Here is a 23,530-nt window from a genome sequence, read left to right on the forward strand (position 1 = left end):
GGTACTAAATGCATTTTTATAAAGTAAAAAACACATATGGGTAAACCAAGGGAGAGAAATTAAGTGTCCTGTTCAAGGTCAGACACCAAGGTCATGGAACAGACACCAAATATATCCAGCTCTGTTCACTTACTCTACTTTTGCGAAGAGTGAAAATAAATGCAAGCATCTCTATTCTGGCCTCATCTTTTGTGTGGTTTGCTTAACATTTTCTTAACCAGCAGCAAATGAATGCTAGAAGTTAGAAAGTAAGCTTATGTCCGTTACTCCATTACTTTCACTTTTCACAGCCAGTACAAAGTAAATAGCCTTTTGTATCAAAGACAATAAGGGAGAATTTGTTCTCAAGTGGTTATTCTTGGGTTCATTTACTTTTGACACCTTGGTTTGCCATTTCACTATTCCCCCCTCTGTCACTCTGTACTCATGGCTCCAAAATTCAGGCACTTATGAGTATTCCATCTAGATCAGTGGTTCGCTATCTATTTACCATTGTGGGCCACGTATGCATATGTGGGCTGCATCCATACAATATATATACTATGTGTATATGGACTGGTTATATCCTGTCATATCTAGGTGGGAGCTAGGCCACAATTTTTCCATCAGTGTTTTATGATTGCCATTTTAAATGGACAAAGCTTTTACTCCTCCTGGATTTTTAGTGGATACTATAAAGTATTTTTATTTGTGGAGGGTGCACATTTTATTAGCAGTAAAAGTGTTTCTAACAAATCACAATGGTAAAATGCTTTAAGTGGGATGGATGCAATATACTGGGAAATTTTTGCAGGATCTTCCTTGCAGCTGGAGTTTGTTTCTGAATCTATTGTTATCCACCAATAAAAAACAAACCGTTTTGTTTTTTATTTTGTGCACCACTTTCTCTGTGCACTACTTTCTCTTTTAACACAAAATATTTTTTCGGGGGATACCAGTGACACCATTTTCAGGTCACCCAGGACAGCGAGTCAGTCTGTTACCCCCTTGCTTCAATGAGAGAGAGAGAAATAGACAGACTTACTGGTGCTTGACTGGGTGTCAGCTCCCTGACACCACTAGTCATTAGCCACTGAAACATTCTCCTCAGAGCTCGCCAGCCCTTACTTTGCTTTGCAGATAAACAGTAGGTGAAGTGCAGTTCCCGTGACTTTCTGAAAGCATCCTCCTGTAACCAGATACTCCAGAAATACCAGGTAAGCTGCCCCTGTAGGAACAGTGTACACACAGCTTGACTATTTAGGATCAGGTCCTTTAGAAATATATTTCATTGGTGTGACTGTTCTAGTGAAACAACCATAAGTTTATCAAAGGTTTTGAGAGAGAGTGAGTAAGTGGAAACAGAAATGTTTACACATATAAAAAAGTAAATGCAATCCTAGGTCTACACTTATCAATAGTTACCTTTCCTATTTAATAAGGTAGATTTTCTTTCAAGGATTCAGTTTTTGATAGAGCTGCTGCTTTCCAGAGAAAACTAGGATCTAAGCATTTCATGAATACACCCTTCAAGGTGAATGGGTGACAAAATGTCTGTCTTGTCCCCCAGTCAGTCTAGTAAACCCTCTGAAGTGCATCTCTAGACAGAGCTCTTTTCCTCCATTGTTTGTTTTCCCTGTTGATGTCACATGACTCTGTTCTTTCTTAGAGAGACAAGGTGGATGAGGTAATCTCTTATTGGACCAACTTCTATTGGGGAGAGAGACAAGCTTTTGGACTATACAGAGCTCTTCCCTGAGATACATGCGGTATGCCTCATCCAATGCACTAAATGCCCCAACAACAAATATTTGGGTGAAACCAGACAATCACAACATTTTCACATGAACTCACACAGGAAAATGACCACAGACAAAAAAACACCCAATCACCCGTGGGTGAACACTTTTCATAAAAGCAATCACTCTGTATCTGATCTATCAGTCCTCATCCTCAAAGGAAATCTGCACAACACTTTCAAAAGACAAGCCTGGGAGCTTAAATTAATTACTCTGCTAGACACTAAAAATCATGGACTGAACAGAAACACTGGATTTATGGCTTATTACAACAATCTGTAACCCACTAACCCCCTCTTTAACAGACCACTCCACCTTGAATGGTACCTTGCAATATGTGCTTATTTATGCTAAACAATCTGTTCCACCTTGCATTTTGCTGTGAGGCTGGGAGTACCTTTCCCAGACCTGAAGAAGAGTTTGTGTGGCTTGAAAGCTTGTCTCTTTCTCACCAACAGAAGTTGGTCTAATAAAAGACATTACCTCACCCACCTTGTTTCTTTAATATCCTGGGACCCACATGGCCACAGCTACACTGTTCTCTATTCATATTCAGTTCAAACCAGTGATGGAAGGCCCACTGTGAAACACTACAATGCTTAAATTACATGTCAGTTAGCTAGATGGACAAACATTCCAGGTCTGAGGGAAAACCTGGCGACAGACTCACAGGATATATGTGCAGTACATGCAGGAAACTCCTTTCAGACCATCTGTACACATCTCACAATGCTTATAATGACTAGTGTGCCTCCAGCTTTGATTTGATACCATATGGCACACTATTTATGGATAAATATCATGAAAGCTCTGTTAGTTGTAGTGAGTTTGTCAGGCCTGTTAGAAGTTGCTGGCAGTAGTGAACCCTTTGCCAGTTGACACCAATGGGCCTCTGGGTCACAAGAGGCAACTCAGACCTCCTGTCATGCTTTACTCTTTGGCACCGATTGTATATTAGTCTCCCGCATTACTTTTCTGACCTATGAACCTTTTTTTTTTTAAGTCAGAAAATTTCCATCAAATGACACTGATCAATTGAAAAAAGTCTTTCCCCCTGTTTTCCAACCAGCCTTGTAACCTTTTATAACTCTATCCATCAAGTCCTTTTGTAGGCATGAGATTTTTATATATACACCTATATCTATATAAATATAGAAAGAGTTAATAGTTTACAGTAATCTCTAGTACTGGAGTAGCAAAGCACTTATGTCACCAGAGACTTGCACAGGTCTTTACAAAAAAAGACTATTTGGACAGCGGCTTTCCTAAGGAGTTTACTACCTAGATTGGATGGATACAATAACGGAAAGAATCAGCAGGCAAATGGGAGCAGAAAGACAACTATTCAGTGTTGGAAGTGGGATGGTAAGGAGACACAAATATGGGATTGAAAGGCACCCTGTGCATTGGAAACTGTTCCAAGTTATAGTGTAGCAAACCCCCCTTCAGTTCTCCTTCCCACGTTCCAAGAGAATTCCCAAACTCAAGAATTAAGGACATAAGATGCATTTGGAAAAGGAAGGCTCAATCTGGTTGAAGTCAGAGGAAGGTCTATCCATGGAAGGATGGTCTACCCTACTCAGTCAGGCCCTAAAATTGTAAGGAGGTCCCCCTCTTCTTTTTCTAAGTGAATATAGTGCTAGAGAAAGTCTCAAAGACAAAACCTGTCTTATACTCACATAACAGTTACAGCAGGAAGAGCAGTAGTAGGTAGCTCCCAACATACTTTTCAAACTTATACTGAAACCTGGCGAGACCAGTTCAGTTTCCATTTTAATTCAGAGTTTGGCAAGGCTGCCAGACACAGAGCATGACGATTGCTTCTGCAATGAGCACACTTGCCAAATAGGGACTGGATTGAGGTTATAAACCCATTTTATAAAATGCCACTGAACCATCTTCAGACAGTTACAACTTATACCCACTGCTGACAAATTGAAACCATGCTCAACAGTGAAAGGCTCTACAGCCCCATATTCTGATCCATCCTCAGTCACAGAGATGACTTTTTCAAGGCACATAATCCAGCTTCTGAAGAATTATTGAGCAATTTTTTCACAGGAATGGATGATCTTCACCACAGTTTCTTCAGTGAAATGGGAACAGAGCTGTTTTCCTCCAAAATCCATCATTTATATCTTCTTCCTCTGTTTCCCCCCCCCCGAACAAATACAATCTTTGCTGCCTTTCCACTTTAGTAAGTCCAAGGTGTTTCTCAAATACAGGACCATGTTCCACAATCTTCTCTTACATAAAGAGCAATAAAATTCCCTTTCTAGGGGGCTTCTATGCCACAGACCAACTTTTAGGGTTTAGTAGCCTTCTGTACCAGTAACTGAATTCTTGGGGGACCACTGATTGATTTTCTTGGTCTTGTGATGCTCCATAACATACCGCAGAGACTACAGTCTACTCTGGAGTAGACAGTTGTAGGAGGCTAAGAATGAGCAGACTTGTGACAGCTAGATTCCACTGTGGCCATGACAACTGCAAGCTGACAGAGGCTGTCGATACACTGAGGATTACACTCAAGCATAAAGCCTGTATTCAGTGAAAGCTCACTGAGATACCAATGTACCATCAAGGACAGTATATCAAGTGTTCCTTGCAGAAATAAGAAAGATAGATTGAGATGACTAACATGGCATTAGTAGCAGTAGTAAGATGTTGTTTTTAAGCAAACAAGAAAGGAAGCTTATATTAAGTTGTTTAGATCTCTAATGCCATGCTTATTTTTTTTTTTTAATTCTGTTGTGCAATTAGACCATATAACTTAGTTGGGTATAATAAAACTAGTATATGCCCAACATCTTGATAGATGCAATATGGCCTAGTAGATTGAAACTGGACTAGAAGCCATCAACTCCCAAGTTAGAATTCCAGCTCTGCCTTTGACTTTGTGCAAATCATAGGTTGGGATTTTAAGAAATGCCTGTGGGAGCTGGGTGCCTAGCTTTCATTGAACTCCATGGGAACTGAGCACCTTCAAGTCTTAAAAATTCCAGACTTAGCCTGTATCTAGATTCTTATCTGGGTCCTATCATCAGAATAGGACCCAAACCTCTCTGCCTCAGGTTTTCCAACTGTAACAAGGAGAGAAATAAATGTCATTTACCCCCCGCAGGTTTTCTAAGGATGTTTGTGAAGCATTTTATAAGTGCAAAGTGTTTTATTTCTCTTGATAATGACTAGAAGCTAAAATTCACCCACTGCCATGCGACAGCAGAATGTATAGGTCAGTTCAGCGCCAATAAAGTACCTTCCCTTCCCCATGTCCTTGATCCTTACATAAGTTGAACTGCTGTCAATGGGAGTTTGAGCTGCATAAGGAATATGGGACCTTTGTCATCAGTGTATAGTACTTTCAGTCTGAGTAGCAGATCAGTACTACTCTTTCCTAGATTGTAAATGTGACTGGCTATGGGGGGAGGAGAGAGAACACAGACATTTTTTATTTCCTTCTATCAAGTCTCAGACAAGCTTACAAAAATACTCACACACATCATGCACAGTTTGCACACCAACCTCAATTTCATCCCCCCAAATGCAGACCTCCCTATCAAGTATTCTTAGCATGCTTCACACTCCCTGGCCAGCAATCATTTACGTTCTTGCCCAATTCACAGTTTCACTTTGACCCTTCTAGAAGGTCATATGTAACACAGGCATCTCAACACTGCCATCTCACAGCCATTGCAGTTCAAAGAGGAAATTATTTGTGATAAATGAAAGCTAAGCTAAGGTCACCAGGAGATGATAGAAGAGATGATACATTTTGTTCTATCAAAATAACCAGCCTTTACTTGAGTAACATAAAGGTACTTAAAGTGGCTAGAGAAAGTTCAGAACAGTCTTCAAAATGGTAAGAAAGCCATTGTAAACCCTTCAAAAGTTGAAACAATTCTAGACACAAGCAATATTTAGGGAATTCTTAAATTCTTAACTCTCTCCATCTCTGGGTCTCAATTAAGAGCCAATAACTGCTATAATTGACATGTCTAATGATCCATCTAATTTCATAAACAAGCTGTTTAAAACTGTTGACTAATATACACTGGCTAACATAGTATTATCAACATGAGATATATATGTATCTGCAATGTATACATATTATTAAGCATTACAATAGCAGTCATATAGCCCAAATTGGCCTGTACCTTTGTTATAATCCTGTACACTTATACTAAGTACCCATAACACCTTGCATTAACTGAAGTAAGCCTTGGTGTGAGTAGATAGGAAAATCACATGTCCTGATGAGGACAATTTTCTCATGGCAACAGGTAAGGAGTTACCCACACAAACCTAGGAGGTGTCTTCATGCCCCTTAGTACCTAAAATTCATGGGTTCAGGACAAGAGACAAAAGGGGTACACCATAGCATCAAAAACAAGAGGTAAAAAGCTGATTGATTAAAGCCACTGCCAAGGAATGTAGGTAGTACCTTTTAGAGGTTAAAAAAATAGGGTATAAAAAGATGGCTTTGGGGATATAACTTCAGAAGCAAACCTGCATAAGTGAATGTAACAGTCTCTGAAGAGCAGTCCCATGCTGCTATCATATAGAATCCTTTTCCTGTACCATATTTAAAAATCTGTGACATTGGTTATTTGGTCTAAAGTATATTTCACAATGAACCAAAGTGTAGTCAACCAATTGGCTATACAATTTATCAACAAAATTCAGACTTACAGAAACAACTTGGTTTCTATGAAATCAGAAGCTAAGATATTGTTAGAAATTGGGTCTCTTAAATTACTGTTAATGATGGATAGCACTGGGCATTAAAGATCCATGTACAAAATGAGTATTGCACAAGCAGCAGCAGAGCAAACTGCCTTATACATCCCCACCAATGTGGCTCATGACATTAGACATCAGAGCAATCTCTAGGTTCATCCTTGACCTCTGATGAAAGTGAACATGCCCGCCCATGTCAGCGGTGATTATGTGGTTTAAATGTTTATCATCATCATCATCCTTATTTTAAGAGGCAACTATTTTCCACTAACCGGAAGGGGATTTGGATTCTCCACTATAACAGTGTTATTACTGCAACACAGTTCCAAGAAGGTGCTCTTCACAGTATCTTAGCATATTATCCATATTAGATCAAGAGGGAACACACATCCTGCCTTTTTACACACAGTCAATGTAAAAGATGGGCTAAATCCCTCAATCCAGACTTTGGAGAAATTGAGATTTGGATATGCACTTTATAGGTGAGGTCCATTTCTAATTCCTAACATAGCAGTGACTCTGTACATAGAAAAAATTGTCTCTTTAGAACAAGATCTTTTCACTGTCACTGTTGTTCTAGAATCTGTTTTATGAATTTATTGCCTGCACAGCAGTTTTCTTGGTGGAAAAATAACCTAAAGTCCTGAGCATTTTACAGTTCTGACAAGACACATTTACATGGGCAATTAGGGCATTTTTTCTTGTAAAATAAATAAAGTTTGAGATGATAGTTTGAATACCAAGAGTCTTCCAGACATACTAATTTGAACATCATTATTGTGATGTTATTGTAATGAGCATTCTGGCTCATTACTGAGTTCCCTCTGTTTCCATGTTAGGATGTCCTTGAAGGAAAGGATTAAGCCATAGATGATTCTATTAGAGGGCAAGGACTCAGGTCAGCACATTGCTAACAGTGGCACTGTGTAATACACAGTGACCAGGTGGTATGGACAGCCTCAGGCTACAGAGAATCCAGGTAGGAGCAGCTGAAGAAGATGCACCATGACTAATGAGAGCAGGCCTAGAACAGGAGCAGTCCTCGAGACTCCTTAAGAGCTTTAAAGAAATGGAAGCTGGGAAAGTATGATCAGCCCTTGAGTGCCGCTGGTTTAAGGAGTACATCAGTTGGGGAACAGGTCCCTCAACCCCCAATGAGGAGGGAACTAGAGATTAACCCAGCAAGAGGCACAGGAAACAAGGTTATGGGAGAAGCACCCAGGGAATTCCTGATAGATTAATTAGGAAATCTTGTCACCCACAAGAGTGGAAGTCATAGAGAGAAGAATATAGGCCACCCACACAGCTAGGGAAGAAGGGAGATAATGCTGGGCCTTGTACATACCCTCAGATGATCACTGGATAATGCTTAGTAACTTGGAGATGGAAACCACCCAGTGCCAGAAAGGAGGACTGGACAATCTTGATGGGACAATGCGTGTACTAGGCCAGAGGAGCTCTGAACAAGGAGGATAGCCTTGAATCTTCGTATAGTTCCACACCCCTAACTTAGGAATTACTGTGCATTTTCTAGCAATTCATACTCTGAAGTTTCAGCCACGGCTGAAGTTGTGTGGGACTTGGGATCCCAAATCTGCAAAGAGAACACAAAGAACCCTGGCAGTGATTAGAACCTTCTCATATATCGACGAGGAGGCTTCTCCCCATTTTAAAAGATAAACTGCTCCCACAAACAAGTACATGAGCATTACCTCATTCTGCAACTGGCAGTAAACCCAGGAAATCTACTTCTCCAATTTCTGAAGATGGCCCTATCTGTGCCCGGAATGTAGGCACTTCAGGCATGTCATTTGCCATTTTAAAAAGGAACTCAAAAGTGGTGCAAATTGCACCACCATTTTATATACATACTCTTACTACATTATAACGCTCTTTAGTACTGAATAGCAAAATTGCCTGTTCTCTCAGAGACAGGAATGAATGACACAAATTGTATCAAATAACTTTGTAGGAAGAAAGATTTACTAAAGAAAAAGGAAGAAAAATATTTTGTTGCAAAGCTTCCTGGAGAGAGAGATTATTTAGGGTTGTAAGAAAATTGACCAGATTTCATACCCTTCCAATCAAACGTTTTTAAAATAAACCTTAATTTAAGCAGTTTTACTGTGTGAACTCTGCCCCCCCCCCATCAACTAGACTAGAAAGTACTAACCCATTTTCATTGGCTGTAGGATCTCTAGATAGATTGGACAAGAGCATTCTGCTATATAGTCGATTTCTTAGCAATATGCGACCAGTGTTATGAGACATGCAGGAACTAGTCACCTAACTAATGGCTGCTCTACCTCAGAAGCATTAACTAACTTTAGCCACCCATAACAACGGACATAGGTAAAAAGCTTTACTTTGCCCTTGTGCCCACATCCCAGTTCTATTACCCTTTTCAGTAACAATACTTAGCTCTTATATAGTGTAACCCTTCTGCCCATCTAAGTTGGCAACAACAAGGGGCCGGGTTCTGTATCTAGGGGTTCCGTTTCAATAACACATTGCAAAACCGGCTCGAGCCCCCACCCAGTGACCTGGGACAATTACATACCACCCCCTGGGCGCCTTTAAGAGGCAATATTTCCCCTCTCACAAGCACGGAGTCTGAGTGTAGCAGAAAATGTTTAACAACATGAGGTAAACGACATCAGCATTACATTGGAAAAAGACACCACAAACAGGATTCTTAACACAAACCATGAGCAAAAGACCCACCCCAGCAAATTGGGCCGTGTCCTTTCCCTTTGGTTCTTGAAACCAGCAACCCAAAAATCACACAGAGTCCCCAAAGTCCAACACCCCCAAAGTCTCTTGGGTCCAGCAACCACCCAAAGTCCCAGAAGTCCAAAAACCCCCAAAGTCTCTGTCCCTGGTCAGTGCAGCCCCAACGGAAAAGGGGGGGGCACGCAGGGTGTTAAGGGGCACCTTACGTGATCCGAGGCCGACCGGCCGTCTCTCCGTGGGGTTCCGCTACAGCCTTCACCACGAGCCAATCCACTTCCTGCCGTCCCACAAACTGCTCTGCTGCTCCGCTCACTGACCTGTCAGCTGCTCCAGCCGTCCCCGCAAACAGCTCCGCTTGTTGTTCCTTGGGCCACTCCAACCGTCCCCACAAGGCTCCGTGCCGCTCGTTGCTCCTCCAGCCGTCTCCGCAAACTGCTCCGCCAGCCACTTAGCAATATAGCTTCAGGCTCCCCCACTCAACACTCAGTGATCTCAGCTCTTAGTAACTTTAGCTCTTTTGTGATTTCAGTTCTTAGTGATTTCAGCTCATAGTAGGGGAGCCCCAGTGCTGGTGCACCATTGGCCCAAAGTGAATTCAGCTCAGCAGCCTGTAATTAGACTCCTAATGGAATCAAAGTTAGCACTGACATTCAACAGTGGAGAGAGGAAGTGGTGCAATTGGTGTTTCAGGCCCTCAAAAGGGGCCCATACCATCCGGTACAAAATACCTGTCCCCATCCTCTCTCAATTCACTGGGTTGTGGAACCCATGTCCCTTGTCTAGCGAGTGCTACTTAGGTGATGGTGAGATCCTCTGGCATAAAACAGTTTCATTATCCTTGATTCGCATAATCAGGGTAACAACACTTTATTCCTCCTGCCTCAATAACAGAGAAACTGGGGATCCCACCCCATCCAAAGTAACCACTATCAGTTGCTGTTGTCTCATGCCAGGTGGGTGGCTGTGCCTATGCAAACACGATCAGCCCCTGGAGTTCTTTTCCACACTCGCCATAATTCACCACCAGACGTCAGGATAGAGCTCATCCTGACTCTGCTTACAATAGCATAGATCCCAAAGCACTTTATAAAGCAAGTATCAATATCCCCATTTTACAGATGGGGAAACTGAGATACAGAGAAGTGAAATGACTATGTTAAGGTGATCTATCAGGCCAGTATCAGAGGGGTAGCCGTGTTAGTCTTAATCTGTAAAAAGCAACAGAAGGTCCTGTGGCACCTTTAAGACTCACAGAAGTATTGGAGCATAAGCTTTCCTGGGTGAAAAGCGTCTGATGAAGTGGGCATTCACCCACGAAAGCTTATGCTCCAATACTTCTGTGAGTCTTAAAGGTGCCACAGGACACTCTGTTGCTTTTTATCAGGCCAGTGACAGGGCCAAGAGTATAACCCAGGTATCCTGACTAAAGTCCTAGCCAAACAGGTCACAGTGTCTCCGAAGTTTCAGGAATATTTCTCATTAGTGGAAATCTTCTATACCAGTAAACAGACAGTGTAAAATTTGATAGACCCTTATCTACACTATAACCTCATGAGCTGGTAATACTAATTAATACACACCAACTAGGATGTATTAATACAGACATCACACCTGTCTTTTTAAGGGTTCTTAATCAGTGGGTGGATCAAGCTACAATACAGAGCTCCCTTCCCTGAAAATCCACCGCAGTCAATCCCTGCCCACTTTGGGATGACTTCTGAAGAACTCTCTATCTTTTCAGAGAAGCTCAGTTTTCACAGCTTAGGGTCCCCTTGCCAATGTTGCCATTTTGTACCACTATAATATGCAATGGCTTTTAAATAATGTTTACTGTATTTTAAACTGTGTGCAAAGGCAGGCAGGGGAAGATTCTTTACATAATCATTGACTATGACTTATGGTGCTGTGATGGAATCCTTAAGAGACTCTCAGAGCATAGCTACCCATCATTTTTGCATATTAGTTATACAAGTAAATGTATAGTAAACCTCACTTTGCAGAATTTAGAGTGTTTTCAGTAGCTCCATCTCCTATTACATTGCCTCAGCACAGAATTAAACAAGCTGAATGAAATTAATTTACACAGGTGTCCACTTCAGGTGACTAGCAGACCTTATGCAAGATTACCAGTAACAATTAGCGAGTGACAATAAAACTTGCAGTGCAGAAGATGGCATTCATAGCATAGTGCGCTCATCATTTCTCTTTGTATTATAAGAAACGTCTCGCCCCCTTACCCCCACTACACTTTGAAGGAAAAAGGGACTTCAGCTTTCACACAATATAAAAAAAATGCAGTTTGCAAGTTTTCATTGTAATAATAGACTTGTATAAATTACAAGATAAATGGCAAGTGACAGTGAGAGAGACAGCTCAATCTGTTACTGAATCCTTGGAAGGGTTATATGAAGAGCCTGGGCATTTCAGGCGTAATTTTTTTTTCTTTTAAGTTTTTACTGCTGCTAGTGTTGGTAAATTAGCAAAACTATCTAGTGAAACATACAATGTGCAGTTAACATATTTCTACTGACAATTCCACAAGCTTCTTGTTATGTGAATCATAACCATATGGCCTTAGCACAGAAATGGCCTCATGTTACAGGCTGACAACACAGTTTAACATCTCTAAAAGAGTTGTTAGACTTTATCATGACAATTGCAAAGGATGATCTCCATGTTATAGATTGTTAGGATACTCAGGGCTATCATAAGTCAGCTCACTGACCTGTTACAAACCTTCTGTAGGACAGATTGATGCAGCACATATCTAATAGCTTGATTTTCAAAGAGGCTGAGTGCCTCTAGTTCCCAATAAACTTAATGGTATTTGTGGAAGCTCAGCAACTCTTGGGGCAAGGAGAACAAACAGGCAAGGTGGCCATGTGTACAGTAGAAAGTTTGGAAAATGTATATTGCAAATTCATTCTACAGAGGAACCAAACTGGACCCATCTCCCCACTCTGATATTTCTTCCCTCTATGGACCACTGACCCAGCTGGGGGGTACTAGCAGCTCTACTTAGATGGATGCTTAGACACACCTGCTACTATTCAATGCTAGGAGCCTAGAGCAGACTGGCAAGAAGATGGGAAGAGTGAGATATGACCAAAGCTAATTAAATGTATGCTTTATGTTTCAGGGTAGATTACCCCAACTTCTGCAGGAAGCCAGCTTGAATTGAAGAGTGACAGTGGTGCAAGGTGCCCGCTACACCTCATCTGTTGGGGACTGAAACCAGATCTGTGAAGCCCCAGAAGTGAGAGGCAATGGTTTCATGGAAATCATAGCTAGAGGACACACCAGTGTGTGCAGCTTTCACTAGCAGTGCTCTACGCAGCCCAGCTGCAATTTAAAGCTTCCCTCCCCCACCAGAACCCACTTTGAGGCACAATAGCCTCTGTGCCAGTCGGGTAAATCGATTCCAATATTCACAATCTAAGTAAGGCCTTGATTGCAATGGCTCCGCCACGGTATTGCTCTGTGCTATTAATACTTTATGGTGTGGATGTTCTAACCCACCAACGGTGCTTCGACTGTAACTCGGCTCCTCTCAATGCACCTCAAGAACCCTGAAAACCCTAAGATATGGCGGGTACGTTTCAAAGAAAGCCAAAGGATTAGGAATGAAAACAGTTTATTCTGGATACAGGCTGCATGTGGAATGGGGAACTGGGTTTAATGGTCATTTAAAAAAAAAAAAACACACATAATATATTGCCATTAAATAATGCATTCACATTAAATTCAAACTACTTTGAAGAGGCAGTGTTTGATATTGGATGGAAAAATAGAAGCCACGGTTGTTAACGTCGCAATATATCTAACTTCATTTTGCCTGTAAATATGGTACAAATCTCACAAGCATACTGATTGGGGGTCCCTGCAGCGTTTAAGCAGAACTTGCACTCTTAATTACCTTGCTTCCATTGGTCAGATGAATTGACCTTCGAGTTCTTTTTGAATGGAGGTTTTTCTCTCGTATTTAATTATAAATCTACTCCTGCCAGACTGCAGATAGCAGCTACTGTATAACACTGTAAATGACTACCAAAATTCCACTCAAACGCTCACAAATCAGTAGAAAGTAAACCACCAATATAAAGCTCCACCTAACTGTGAAGAATTGAAATTGCAGGATAACTTGCACTGTTTTTACAATGTCTCCAGTCACCACTCCAGCCCGCTCCCTGTGAACTAATGAGTGCAAAATCTCATTTTAGTCCCAGGATCTGACCTTCTCTCTCTCCACACATCGTACGTACATGATTTGTCTGTCTGGAATGCCATAGGCCTCGTCTGCTCTAGGGAATGTCTTAACACTTTAGGTATTTCAAGGTAATCAGTGCATTTAGAACTAGTTTTGTATTCCATTTCAATTTTTCTAACAGAGACATATGAGCTGAAGCTATTTTGATTTTGCTGAAACTGTATATTGCAGATCCAACGGAAAGGTTACTTTGGGCTCTTCTCAGATATGCTGAGCTATATTCTGTTCAGTTACACCAGTGTTCCACTGGTATCAGTGCGCTATTGCCACAGATTTACACTGGTGTCATTTAGGCCAGGTCTACCTTAAGGAAATTTGCGCCAGTGTAGCTACATCAACGTAGTTCAAAAGCCACAGTTAGCATAAGCCCTGCTTTGAGTCAGTGCAGCACATATATATTTGTGATTTGCACAAGTGTAAATACATAATCATAGAAACACCATACAAATATCCTTAATCTAGACTGGGCCTGAGATCACAGTTTGGCCCACAATATTCTGAAACTTTGCCACCAGCAGAAGTTCCATTCATTTTATTTATTGAAGTGCTCCATTTTTTCATGCTTACACATTAAAAATGTCATCTGTGACTAGATTCTATAACAGAGCTTTAGTGAAATAAATACTTTCTGTTCCTTCATTTGCTGAATGTTTGCAGTTCTCCATCAGGTAATGTAGCCTGCTGTAACCCAGATTGCCTCATTACCTTCACTCAGGAGCGGCTGCTATTCCTCATCTGGAGTGAAGCCACCAGTGCAGTGTGCCCATAAAAGGTCAAATCACAGAGAGACCCATATGAGCCCAAGTGGAGGTCAGAGTCTGATAGCTTATAGAACAAAAATGACACAAGCCATACATTGAATTTGGAATTCAGCTTTTGAGCACATTGCATTTAAATTAAGGACTGTAATCAAGATGGAGTATGGCAGAGACATTAAAATTCTCCCTCACTTACAGCTACAAAGCATTAGATGTAAATGAGGGGAGAATATAGTTGAATGAGAATAACTGTACCCTGATGGCCCAAAATATTATAGCAATAATATGACATTGCAAGTGTTATTTTAAATAAAATATTTGGTGACAAGGTAGGTCATATCTCTGAACAATAAAGAGGGAAATTGATAGAGTAGGTTCTTTTATGCATGCAGAGAGATCATGAAGTAAGATTAGTCTAGCTTCTATGTGGCTTCTACTCAGCTAGTTTAGATTTGCATCAGTGTATCAAGGTGAAGAATTTGGCTCAGCATTTGCAACCTATCAAAGTCTGTCCGTGTAAAAGTGCCATCAAATCTCATTACCCTTCACATGGCTAGAAAGAGAAAATTTGAAGATCTAAAATTTCAAATAAAGTTTTATTTGCACAGACTACAATGTGATTAAGTCCTTAAGGATTGAAATATAGTGGAAATCATCGTTTTTCCCGCATTTATACAACTCTTTGTCTTACGAGACAGACTCTTCTGAAAGGCTGACTTAAAAAAACCAAAAATACCTATTAAACTGGAGCAGTTAGTGCCAATATATATAGTTTGCATACATATTTGCAATACACACTTTTGCATAGTGCACACTAGAGCAGAACCTCACCAATTCCTGGTAGACCAGTTGCACATCACAATATTTGGTAAAGGAGCAAATAAGAGGGAAAATATCACAATACAAGGGTCAGTGATACCATAGTCACAAAAGGTACTCTGTGTCTTTAATACTGAACTGCAGATATCAAAATAATTTCACAGAACACTAGGAAATGTTCTGCAGCATATTTTGTAAAGCCAGTCTTCCTAATATGAGACATAACACTACAGCAGCCCATCATTAAAGATCTGTGGCCCAGTACCTACATTCCTTGCATTCACCAAACTCCTGTTGACTCACTTGAGAGTTTTGGGTGCCCACTATTTGAAAGGGTAAGGCCATAGCTGAAAGATGGAGTGAGAATGCCAGGCTGCTTCTGAAAACGATCCAATTTACCAAGTGAGCAGTAGACAGAAGTTCTACTGTATTCTTAGCGCTGAGATTTTCACTAGTATTATATTGTGCAGCATCACAGCCTCACTACAAATTGGGCCAATTGTGGGTTTTTGTTTGTTTATTTATTTTATTAGATAAACTTAAAAGGAAGCAAGTGCTGAGAATAGGTGGAGCCACTGCATAGTCATTTAAAAAGCAGCAGAAGTAACCTCAAGATAGAGTGCATATTAACAAAATATTAGTTGAGCTCATTTTATCTGAAAGCATCCTCAAAACAATATAGACTATTATAGATACACTGCAAGCAATTTAAGCTTGACTCACCATACTGGCAGCGCGGACCCTGAAATCCTGCTGGACATTGGCACATTAGGGATCCTCCTTCAGAGCATTTCCCTCCATTGAAGCAAGTGCCTACAGAGCACAACACTAGGGAAAAAAAACAACAAAGAAGAATCTTCATTGTACAACTCTTCAGAAAGAACTAATACCTCAGAATGTCATATCCTGGTTGTAACAGAAGCCTCCCAAACTGATGTGAACCAGAGGTCTGGTTTTCACTGAACAAGTTAAATGAGAGTTTGCCTTGTTCTTAGGGGCATAGGCAAAAAGAATCTTCCTTCCAATTATCATACAGATATGATGTCCCAGTCCAGGATAATAAAATATAATGTAATGTAATAATGGCCTTGGGATAGTTTAATGGGAATGGTGTGGTTTGACTTTAAGATATTTAAAGGGTCGAAAGCACAGTCTGGCAAGATTAAGAATGCTACCAGATTCCACAGGGAGAATGATGGAAGGGTGGATGAATTGCTGTGGTATAATGCAGAGATGATTGAAACTCACATCTCAATAGATTATATAACAGCTACAGTGAGACAATTTCCTCCCCCTGTCCCCCAAATGCACAATACAGAACCAGCTGAATCAAAACAGTCTCCTTGTGCCTGAAAGTATTGAATATAAAGGTTAGTTCAGCTACTCTGGTGCCTTAAAGAATTCACAGAGAGTCTGCATTATTTTTCCAAGAAAAGGATTTTACATTTCCACAGAAGTTCAATTTGATAAATTCCTTTTATGCTTCAGATTTGGTTACAGATTTTAAATGCATCTTTGACAGCATTTACAGAGAAGCAAACAAAACAGAGTCAATAGCATGAAGCAGAAAGGGGCAACCCCTCAAGAAAAATGACCACAAAAGCAAGGACACTGCATACAACCCTAAAACATTTTATTTTGTTTAGTCTCTCTCATACAAAGCATAGGCCAAAATGCTGTACAGGGGAAAAAATAGCCAAAGTAGAGAGAAGTTCAGAGATACAGTAAATGAATGGAGAATCTGAGGTAAAGAGATACAGGTTTCCTCTAGATGGTAAGAGCTGTAGTAGAGAAGTTTCTAGACCTAACAATGGTCATACCCATTGTGGAGGGACAGACTGATACCAGTGCTACATGAGTGCAAGGTGCAGAGCAAGAGAGATGGGGCCAAATTTAGTTGGTTTAGGCAGCCACAACTCTATTATTTCAAAAAGAATCTACGTTTGCTTATATCAGCACTAAACTGGACATCAAGTCTATGGAAGGCCAGGAGAGATTCTGGCACACCAATAAATTATGAATGTCGAGCTTCTAATGATAGTCCTTGCAAAGTATTTCTCAGCCATCTTAAAGATACCTGGTGCTACTACGCTTTTAAAAAAAGTCTATGATAAGAGACCATTCACCTTTATGGGAATCCTAAATGTATCTAAAAAGCAATAGAGAGAGGCCATCTTTTCAAAACACATAGTCAACAAGTAAATAAGACCAGATGGAGAAATGTATTCTATCTTTTGCCTCACAACGTTGGATGGATCCTGTAACAACTTACAGTGCAAGCAGCCAGATTCGTCATGTTCTTGGGTCCATCCTGGACAACATTTATAGACAGTTTGATGCTCTATGATGTACACTTGTTTGTAGACTGTGTAATACCCTGTCCTATAAAATAAGAGTTAATGGAAGAGAATTATCCCAACTTCCTTCTGCGCAGCTTATTCCAAACACAGCAGTAAGGTACACAGGATTTAATATATCTCACACATATCTGTAACAGACTCATTTCAGACATAATCAATGGTTCTTGTACCTGAGAAAGTAAAGTGAAACATGTCCCACTGTCAAAAACTGGTTTAGCACTTAAACAAATTCTGGTTCTAGGTGCTTAGCCAGTGACATCCACCAGTTCAGTGGTTTGACTCTTTAAAACCTGGTAGCAAATGTGTAATTTTTTTGTATTTTAAATAGATTATAGATACAGATTATAGATTTAATAGATTATAATGTTTAGACCTTAATATAAACCTATTCAAATAAAAAATAAATTAAAAAAAAAATTTTTTTACCCACCACGATAAATGCTAATGTGCATAAACACATGCCTCTGATAGAAATACAAACTGACTGCAAAATCCCAACAGCACATACCGATATATCCATAACAACTTTTTTGTGGGGAGGGCTAAAGGTATTGTAATACATTTCTCAGTACATATTTCTTGGGCAAAGTATGAAGCATTCCTATCAATTGCCTTACCAGAAAACGGGTAATAAAATAACTTAGTTACAATCATGCATTACCTTCTCTCATAGGCCATACACCACCTATGTCTTGTGCAGCCTTGTTTCCACATCTTGACAACCTGGGTAAAAGCCTGAACACACGGCTGCCGCTGTCCCACTATTGCCAGCTCTTGTTCCAGACATACATTTGGCCTTTGGGGGAAAAGGAGGAATAGAGAATATAAATATAATAATCTGTATTATACACTAGGAAAGTCATGTCAAGAGAACTACATAAATGGCTGATTTATCCTCTCCACACTGCTCCATTACTGATTTCATGCTACTTTGTTATTCAAAATTATTTGAGCGATATTGGGAAGGGCTGCTGGGAGCACCCAGCTGAACCAGAAGCCAGTACTCCGAGGTCTCCTTCAGCTCACCAGGCTTGAAGGGCTGTGAGGGTGAGCAAGCGGGGTTCTGTCAGAGCCTTGCCTGTGTTCTGTTGGACGGTCATTTAAAATAAAAATACTTCCATTGTCTCAGTGAAACTTTCTGAATTCAATGAATCTGCATTTTTTGACCAAAAAAGTTTCACTAAAGAATTTCTGACAAGTTCTAGCTAGAACAGACTCACACTATGTGGATCGAACAAGAGAGAGAGAGAGAGAGAGCGCGAGACATAACACACACTGATCAGTAGATTATACACATTGCGAGATAAGCCCTGCACCAAAGAATTTACCATCAGAGCATACGGTGTGAAATCCTGGTCCCAGAGAAGTCAATGGGGTTTTGTTATGGACAAAAAGGAGGTCTAAATTTCACCCATGGTGTCAAAATGTTGATGTCTTTTTATGATCAGTAGTGCTGCAAATTAAGGCCCTGATCCTATAAAGGTTGGTGCACATGCTTAACTTTACATACTTTGAGTTCAATGACACTAGTCCTGTGAGTAAATTTAAAGCCATGGTTAATTCTTTACAGGGCCCGAAAGCTTAATCCTGTTTTCACTAAAATCAATGGCAAAATTCCCACTGATTTAAGTAGGAGAACATCACCTTGCAGGCAAAATGAGAAATGCAACAATTTCTAAAAGTAACTATAAACATGAAAATCATTTTCACCTAGCTACTAATCTCAGGTTTCTTGATGTCACTTCTGTATGAAATGACAAGGAAATTCTGCTAAATATTGCAAATTTATGGCCAAAGCAAGCATTGATTATTTTACTGTAGATATTTTATCATGGGAAGCAATTAGATATATGTCACAATTATTCATTATTTCTCCTAGTACTAGGTAATTCTTTTATTTCAGGACATTCACTAATTTCTCATAGAAGGCAAGAAAGATTTGGATTTGCACTACAAGTTCTCCCTCTGTTTAGTAGATTTAAAATGTACATAAAACATTCATTAGTCCTTGTAATTTATACCTTGGGACTTCAAAAAAGTTTCATTCAGTTTACAAATGAAATGTTTCATTGCAATTATAGTCAGAGTGTAAGGATCAGATGATACAATGGGTTAGGTTTCTGGTATTTCCCTCTTCTGGGGTCCAGAGTACAGGTTTTGACTCACAGCAGGATCAAACATGAAGATGTAGGGGCAGTTCCTCAGCTAGTGTAAACTGTCATAGCTCCATTGAAGATCTGCCCTGTATTTATCATCTTACCCTAGTCCCCATCTATGAGGGGGGAAAACCCCACACCATGCAATTTGGTATGACTAGTAATTGTTACTTAAGAGACAGAGGACTGAAGATGTCAAGTTCTAGAGCTCAACAGCAATTGCCTGCATCATTTTCTTGTCAGTATTTCAGCTTAAGGGACCTTCCCAAGGCCACACAGCAATTCAGTGGCAGCGTCAGGAGCAGAACCCTGGTGTACTAATCCCCATTACTCTGATCTAACCATTAGCCAGCGCTGCCTTTGCTTATTTTCTCCTTGTTTGAAGATGCACAGGTTTTAGCTCCATTCTCCCATTGCTGAAGTTAAAATTTTCCATGCATATCTCCCTTTATGAGTTGCTTAAAGCTTTCCAGATGCAGGTACATTGCATTCCTAGCGATAAAGAAAGGAAGCCAAAAATTGTTATAATTAGTTAAGGACTCTATTTTGCCAGTCCTTATGCCCTTTTGTCCTCCATGTTCCCATGACTAATCCCATCGACTTCAATAGTACTACTAATATGAATAAATATTAGTCACATGGAAAAAAGCAATGCAGCATCAGATCATCTGTTTATTAAGACTTATGCAGAGGAAGAACAAAAACCCACATCATCTGCTTGCTCTATGTGCCCTGAACACCATTTAAAATGCAAATTTGACTCTCCCCATCCCATTCTCCCCACACACACATCAATCAAACCGTAGCAATTCCAGCCCATGTAATCCTCAACGAGCAAGACAAGCAAATGAACACTCCCTCTCCAACAATTAACCATATTCACATTCTTCCCCTTATTCCTCCACCTCTTCAAATGGTGGGGAAAGCCAGGCATAGCACTCTACTTTATCCTTGCTACATTACATACAAACCTAGAGAAGTTCCACTACCCAGGATATAATTATTTTAAATATATTATAATTATGGTTCTCCAAGGCCAGCTCCTCTCTCACTGTGACTAAATCATCTATCAAAGCAACAAGTGGGTTCAAGGGCATGTTTGCAAAAGGAGAGCTCTATACACTTTTTATTCTCTTATTCTACACACAATCTGATGCTATTTGTTAATGGGCTTTTAAATGTTAAACAAGCAAACAGTATAAAGTTTATATTATGCTTTACGATTGTATTGATACAGCAATCCTCAAAAGCTTTTTTTCCTCTTAATATGCTTTTCTTTGTCAGCCAAAACCAACACAAGGTTCTTAGCCTGTCAGTCTAACTTAAGCAAACCAGAAAGCTCATTTTTAATATTTACATTATGAGACTGCCCTTTAAACAGAGACACCCCAGACATTCCTAACTCCTGGGTTTATGGTCTAATGAACAGATAATTAGATGTACTAGAAGAGATAGCTGCCATAGTTAATCATAAAGACTGTTGTTCCTGTGAGTCACTGCTTACTATAGAAGAGAAAACTTCATTCGTAGCAGAGGCAGAGTTAAGTCCCATAGTTTTATTTCTAGCATGTAGCATAGAACTGTGTGGACAATTCTAATGATTTTATCTCATAGTATTTGGAGTTTTTCTAAAAGCCCCCAAACCCAAAGTAATGTAATTGAGTGAGAATCTCACCTTTCCATTTAAAAATAAATTTGCAGAGAAAAGTTTGGGGAAAAAAAAGACCACAAAAAGCTCAGAAGACAAATTATGTATTATAATCTCATATTTTTGGAGGGGCTGGCTCAGGATTTCTGAAGCCCAAGGGTTTGAACACTGCAAATAAAGGAATTCCTTTTCCGGTTTCTCATAAGCAACCAATAGTAAATCAATTCTTATTTCTGAATAAAATGAACCACAGTTTATTGGCAGGTTCTAGCTAGCAGAACTCCCACTGGTATTACAAGCTGGCCCCAAAACAAGGGGAAAAGGGAGACTCTTCCCCCCTGCCCCCCCCCCCCATACACACACACCTCCCATTACTGAAGTTTTTACTCAGTCTTTTACCCAAGTTAAACTCCCATTTGTCTAAAGACTGATTATAACCTAGAGTGCCAGATCACTCCCTTACCCATGGAAAAACCTACAGGAGGAAGTGCAGTGGGGATGACCACTCTGGATCACTTTACAAAGAGCAGGTTTCACCTCCTGCAGCCCAGAGACCTGAGAGATGCACCAGAAGCTGAGAGAGAGACATCTCTGCAAGCCTCCTGTGCCTCCCTACAGCTCTTGTTATTAGCAGTTTCAGCTGCAATAGAGCTACACTTCTAAGCCTCCCTACTATACTGTTCCCATCCCTGGAGCTTCACCTCAAGGGGAGTTCCATGAAGAAATGAATGTCAAGTATCAGGGGCTGGCCGTGTTAGTCTGTATCTACAAAAACAATAAGGAGTCTGGTGGCACCTTAAAGACTAACAGATTTATTTGGGCATAAGCTTTCGTGGGTAAAAAACTCACTTCTTCGGATGCATCCGAAGAAGTGAGGCTTTTACCCTCGAAAACTTATGCCCAAATAAATCTGTTAGTCTTTAAGGTGCCACCAGACTCCTTATTGTTTTTGAAGAAATGAATGCAGCCTTTCCTATGCTTGTAGGTGGGTGGGTAGGGGCAGCAGCAGTGGCTTAGTGTGTGAGGAGAGGGGAGGAAGGATAGCACATGTAGTCTCCCAGCCCACTATATTTTAGTCCCACACCTATACTTGGATCCTTCTGAAAGTTTTGGGACCACATTGTGTCAAGAGGGCAAACTCCCTTAACACACAGATGGCAGGGCCATTGAAGAACAGACACTGAGGGGGTTATAACCCCTAAGTCATCACTCTCATTAACTATTGGGATTTTTTGCCTAACAAAGAACTCTGCCCTCAATTCCACTGAACGTATGTGTAACTGAGCAGAATCTGACCTTCCATAGAAGCTTCAGGAGCTTGCCTATACAAAGCAATGCTACTATAGTTCTTTATGCTGCATAAGGGCCCCAGTTGTGATTGGTTCTTACAATGGTGCTTGCAGAGTGCACATCCCATAGCAGAGACCAGTCACAAATGCAGAGCATCCACGCACAGGAGCATAGGAATTGCTACCTCCAATCACTCCAGAAACACACTTGCTCCAAAGGGGACAAGGCTGGGTGAGGAACTGGCAGGGCTACACACTTATCTCCCTGAGAATATAGGGGCCTGTGTTAAAAAGTGGAGGGAGGAAGGTGTCAGTTGCACCATCCCAAAAGGTACACCATTCCTCCCTGAGATGAAGCTCTGCGCTGTACTTGTATGGCCCTTGAAATTCCCATAGAAATAAATCTCAGTATTATTTCTACAAGCAGTTTTTCAAAATAGAATCTAGCCGGTAGGTTTAATGGCAGTGAGACAGGAGACACACACATCAAGAGGTCTCTAAAGGCATCTCTCAACAGTGCAAATGTTAGATCAAAGCATTAATGAATATGAACTAAGGATGATTTGGCTGTCTATTTTTGGATCTTTCTGCAGGAATTAGATAAATTACACCAACTTCTCAATTCAACAAGAGAGCTGTTAATGTGATACAAACTCTCCTCTTACTGGGGATGTTAACTGAAGTATCTGTAGCCTGAATACTATTGATCTCTCTGTGAAACAGTCAGTCAATAAACTAACTCTGTCATAAGAATAGAGTTACAAAGATGTAGGAGAGTTTAATCTCGAATACTCCTTTTCTTCAAAAACAACAAACATGGTTAATAGTCCCTCCCATTAAACAAAGATATCCAGAGTCAATTATGATCTTACATCAAAATTAAAAGAAAGAGAGAGAAAGAGCCTGAATTACTTTCCACATTTATTTTGAAAAGGTAAAACAAGAACTAATCTTGATTAATCTGAAACTCTTCACCAGTGTA

The 23,530-nt window shown here is 40.3% G+C and overlaps 1 protein-coding gene across 7 annotated transcripts in view; it reads right to left on the bottom strand.

Annotated features, from left to right (window-relative positions):
* LOC101953726 (multiple epidermal growth factor-like domains protein 6) overlaps nucleotides 1-23,530 on the bottom strand; it is a 276,313-nt gene that overhangs the window by 239,416 nt on the left and 13,367 nt on the right. For all 7 annotated transcript variants that reach the window (XM_008164980.4, XM_008164979.4, XM_065557816.1 and 4 more), the window contains exons 2-4: nucleotides 18,117-18,251; nucleotides 17,368-17,477; nucleotides 15,819-15,923 (exon numbers count right to left, since the gene is read on the bottom strand). In XM_008164980.4, the coding sequence (XP_008163202.2) occupies nucleotides 15,819-15,923; nucleotides 17,368-17,477; nucleotides 18,117-18,251 (350 nt within the window). The remainder of the gene's footprint in view (nucleotides 1-15,818; nucleotides 15,924-17,367; nucleotides 17,478-18,116; nucleotides 18,252-23,530) is intronic.

The sequence above is a fragment of the Chrysemys picta genome, chromosome 9, assembly GCF_011386835.1.
Source record: "Chrysemys picta bellii isolate R12L10 chromosome 9, ASM1138683v2, whole genome shotgun sequence".
Lineage (NCBI taxonomy): Eukaryota > Metazoa > Chordata > Testudines > Emydidae > Chrysemys > Chrysemys picta.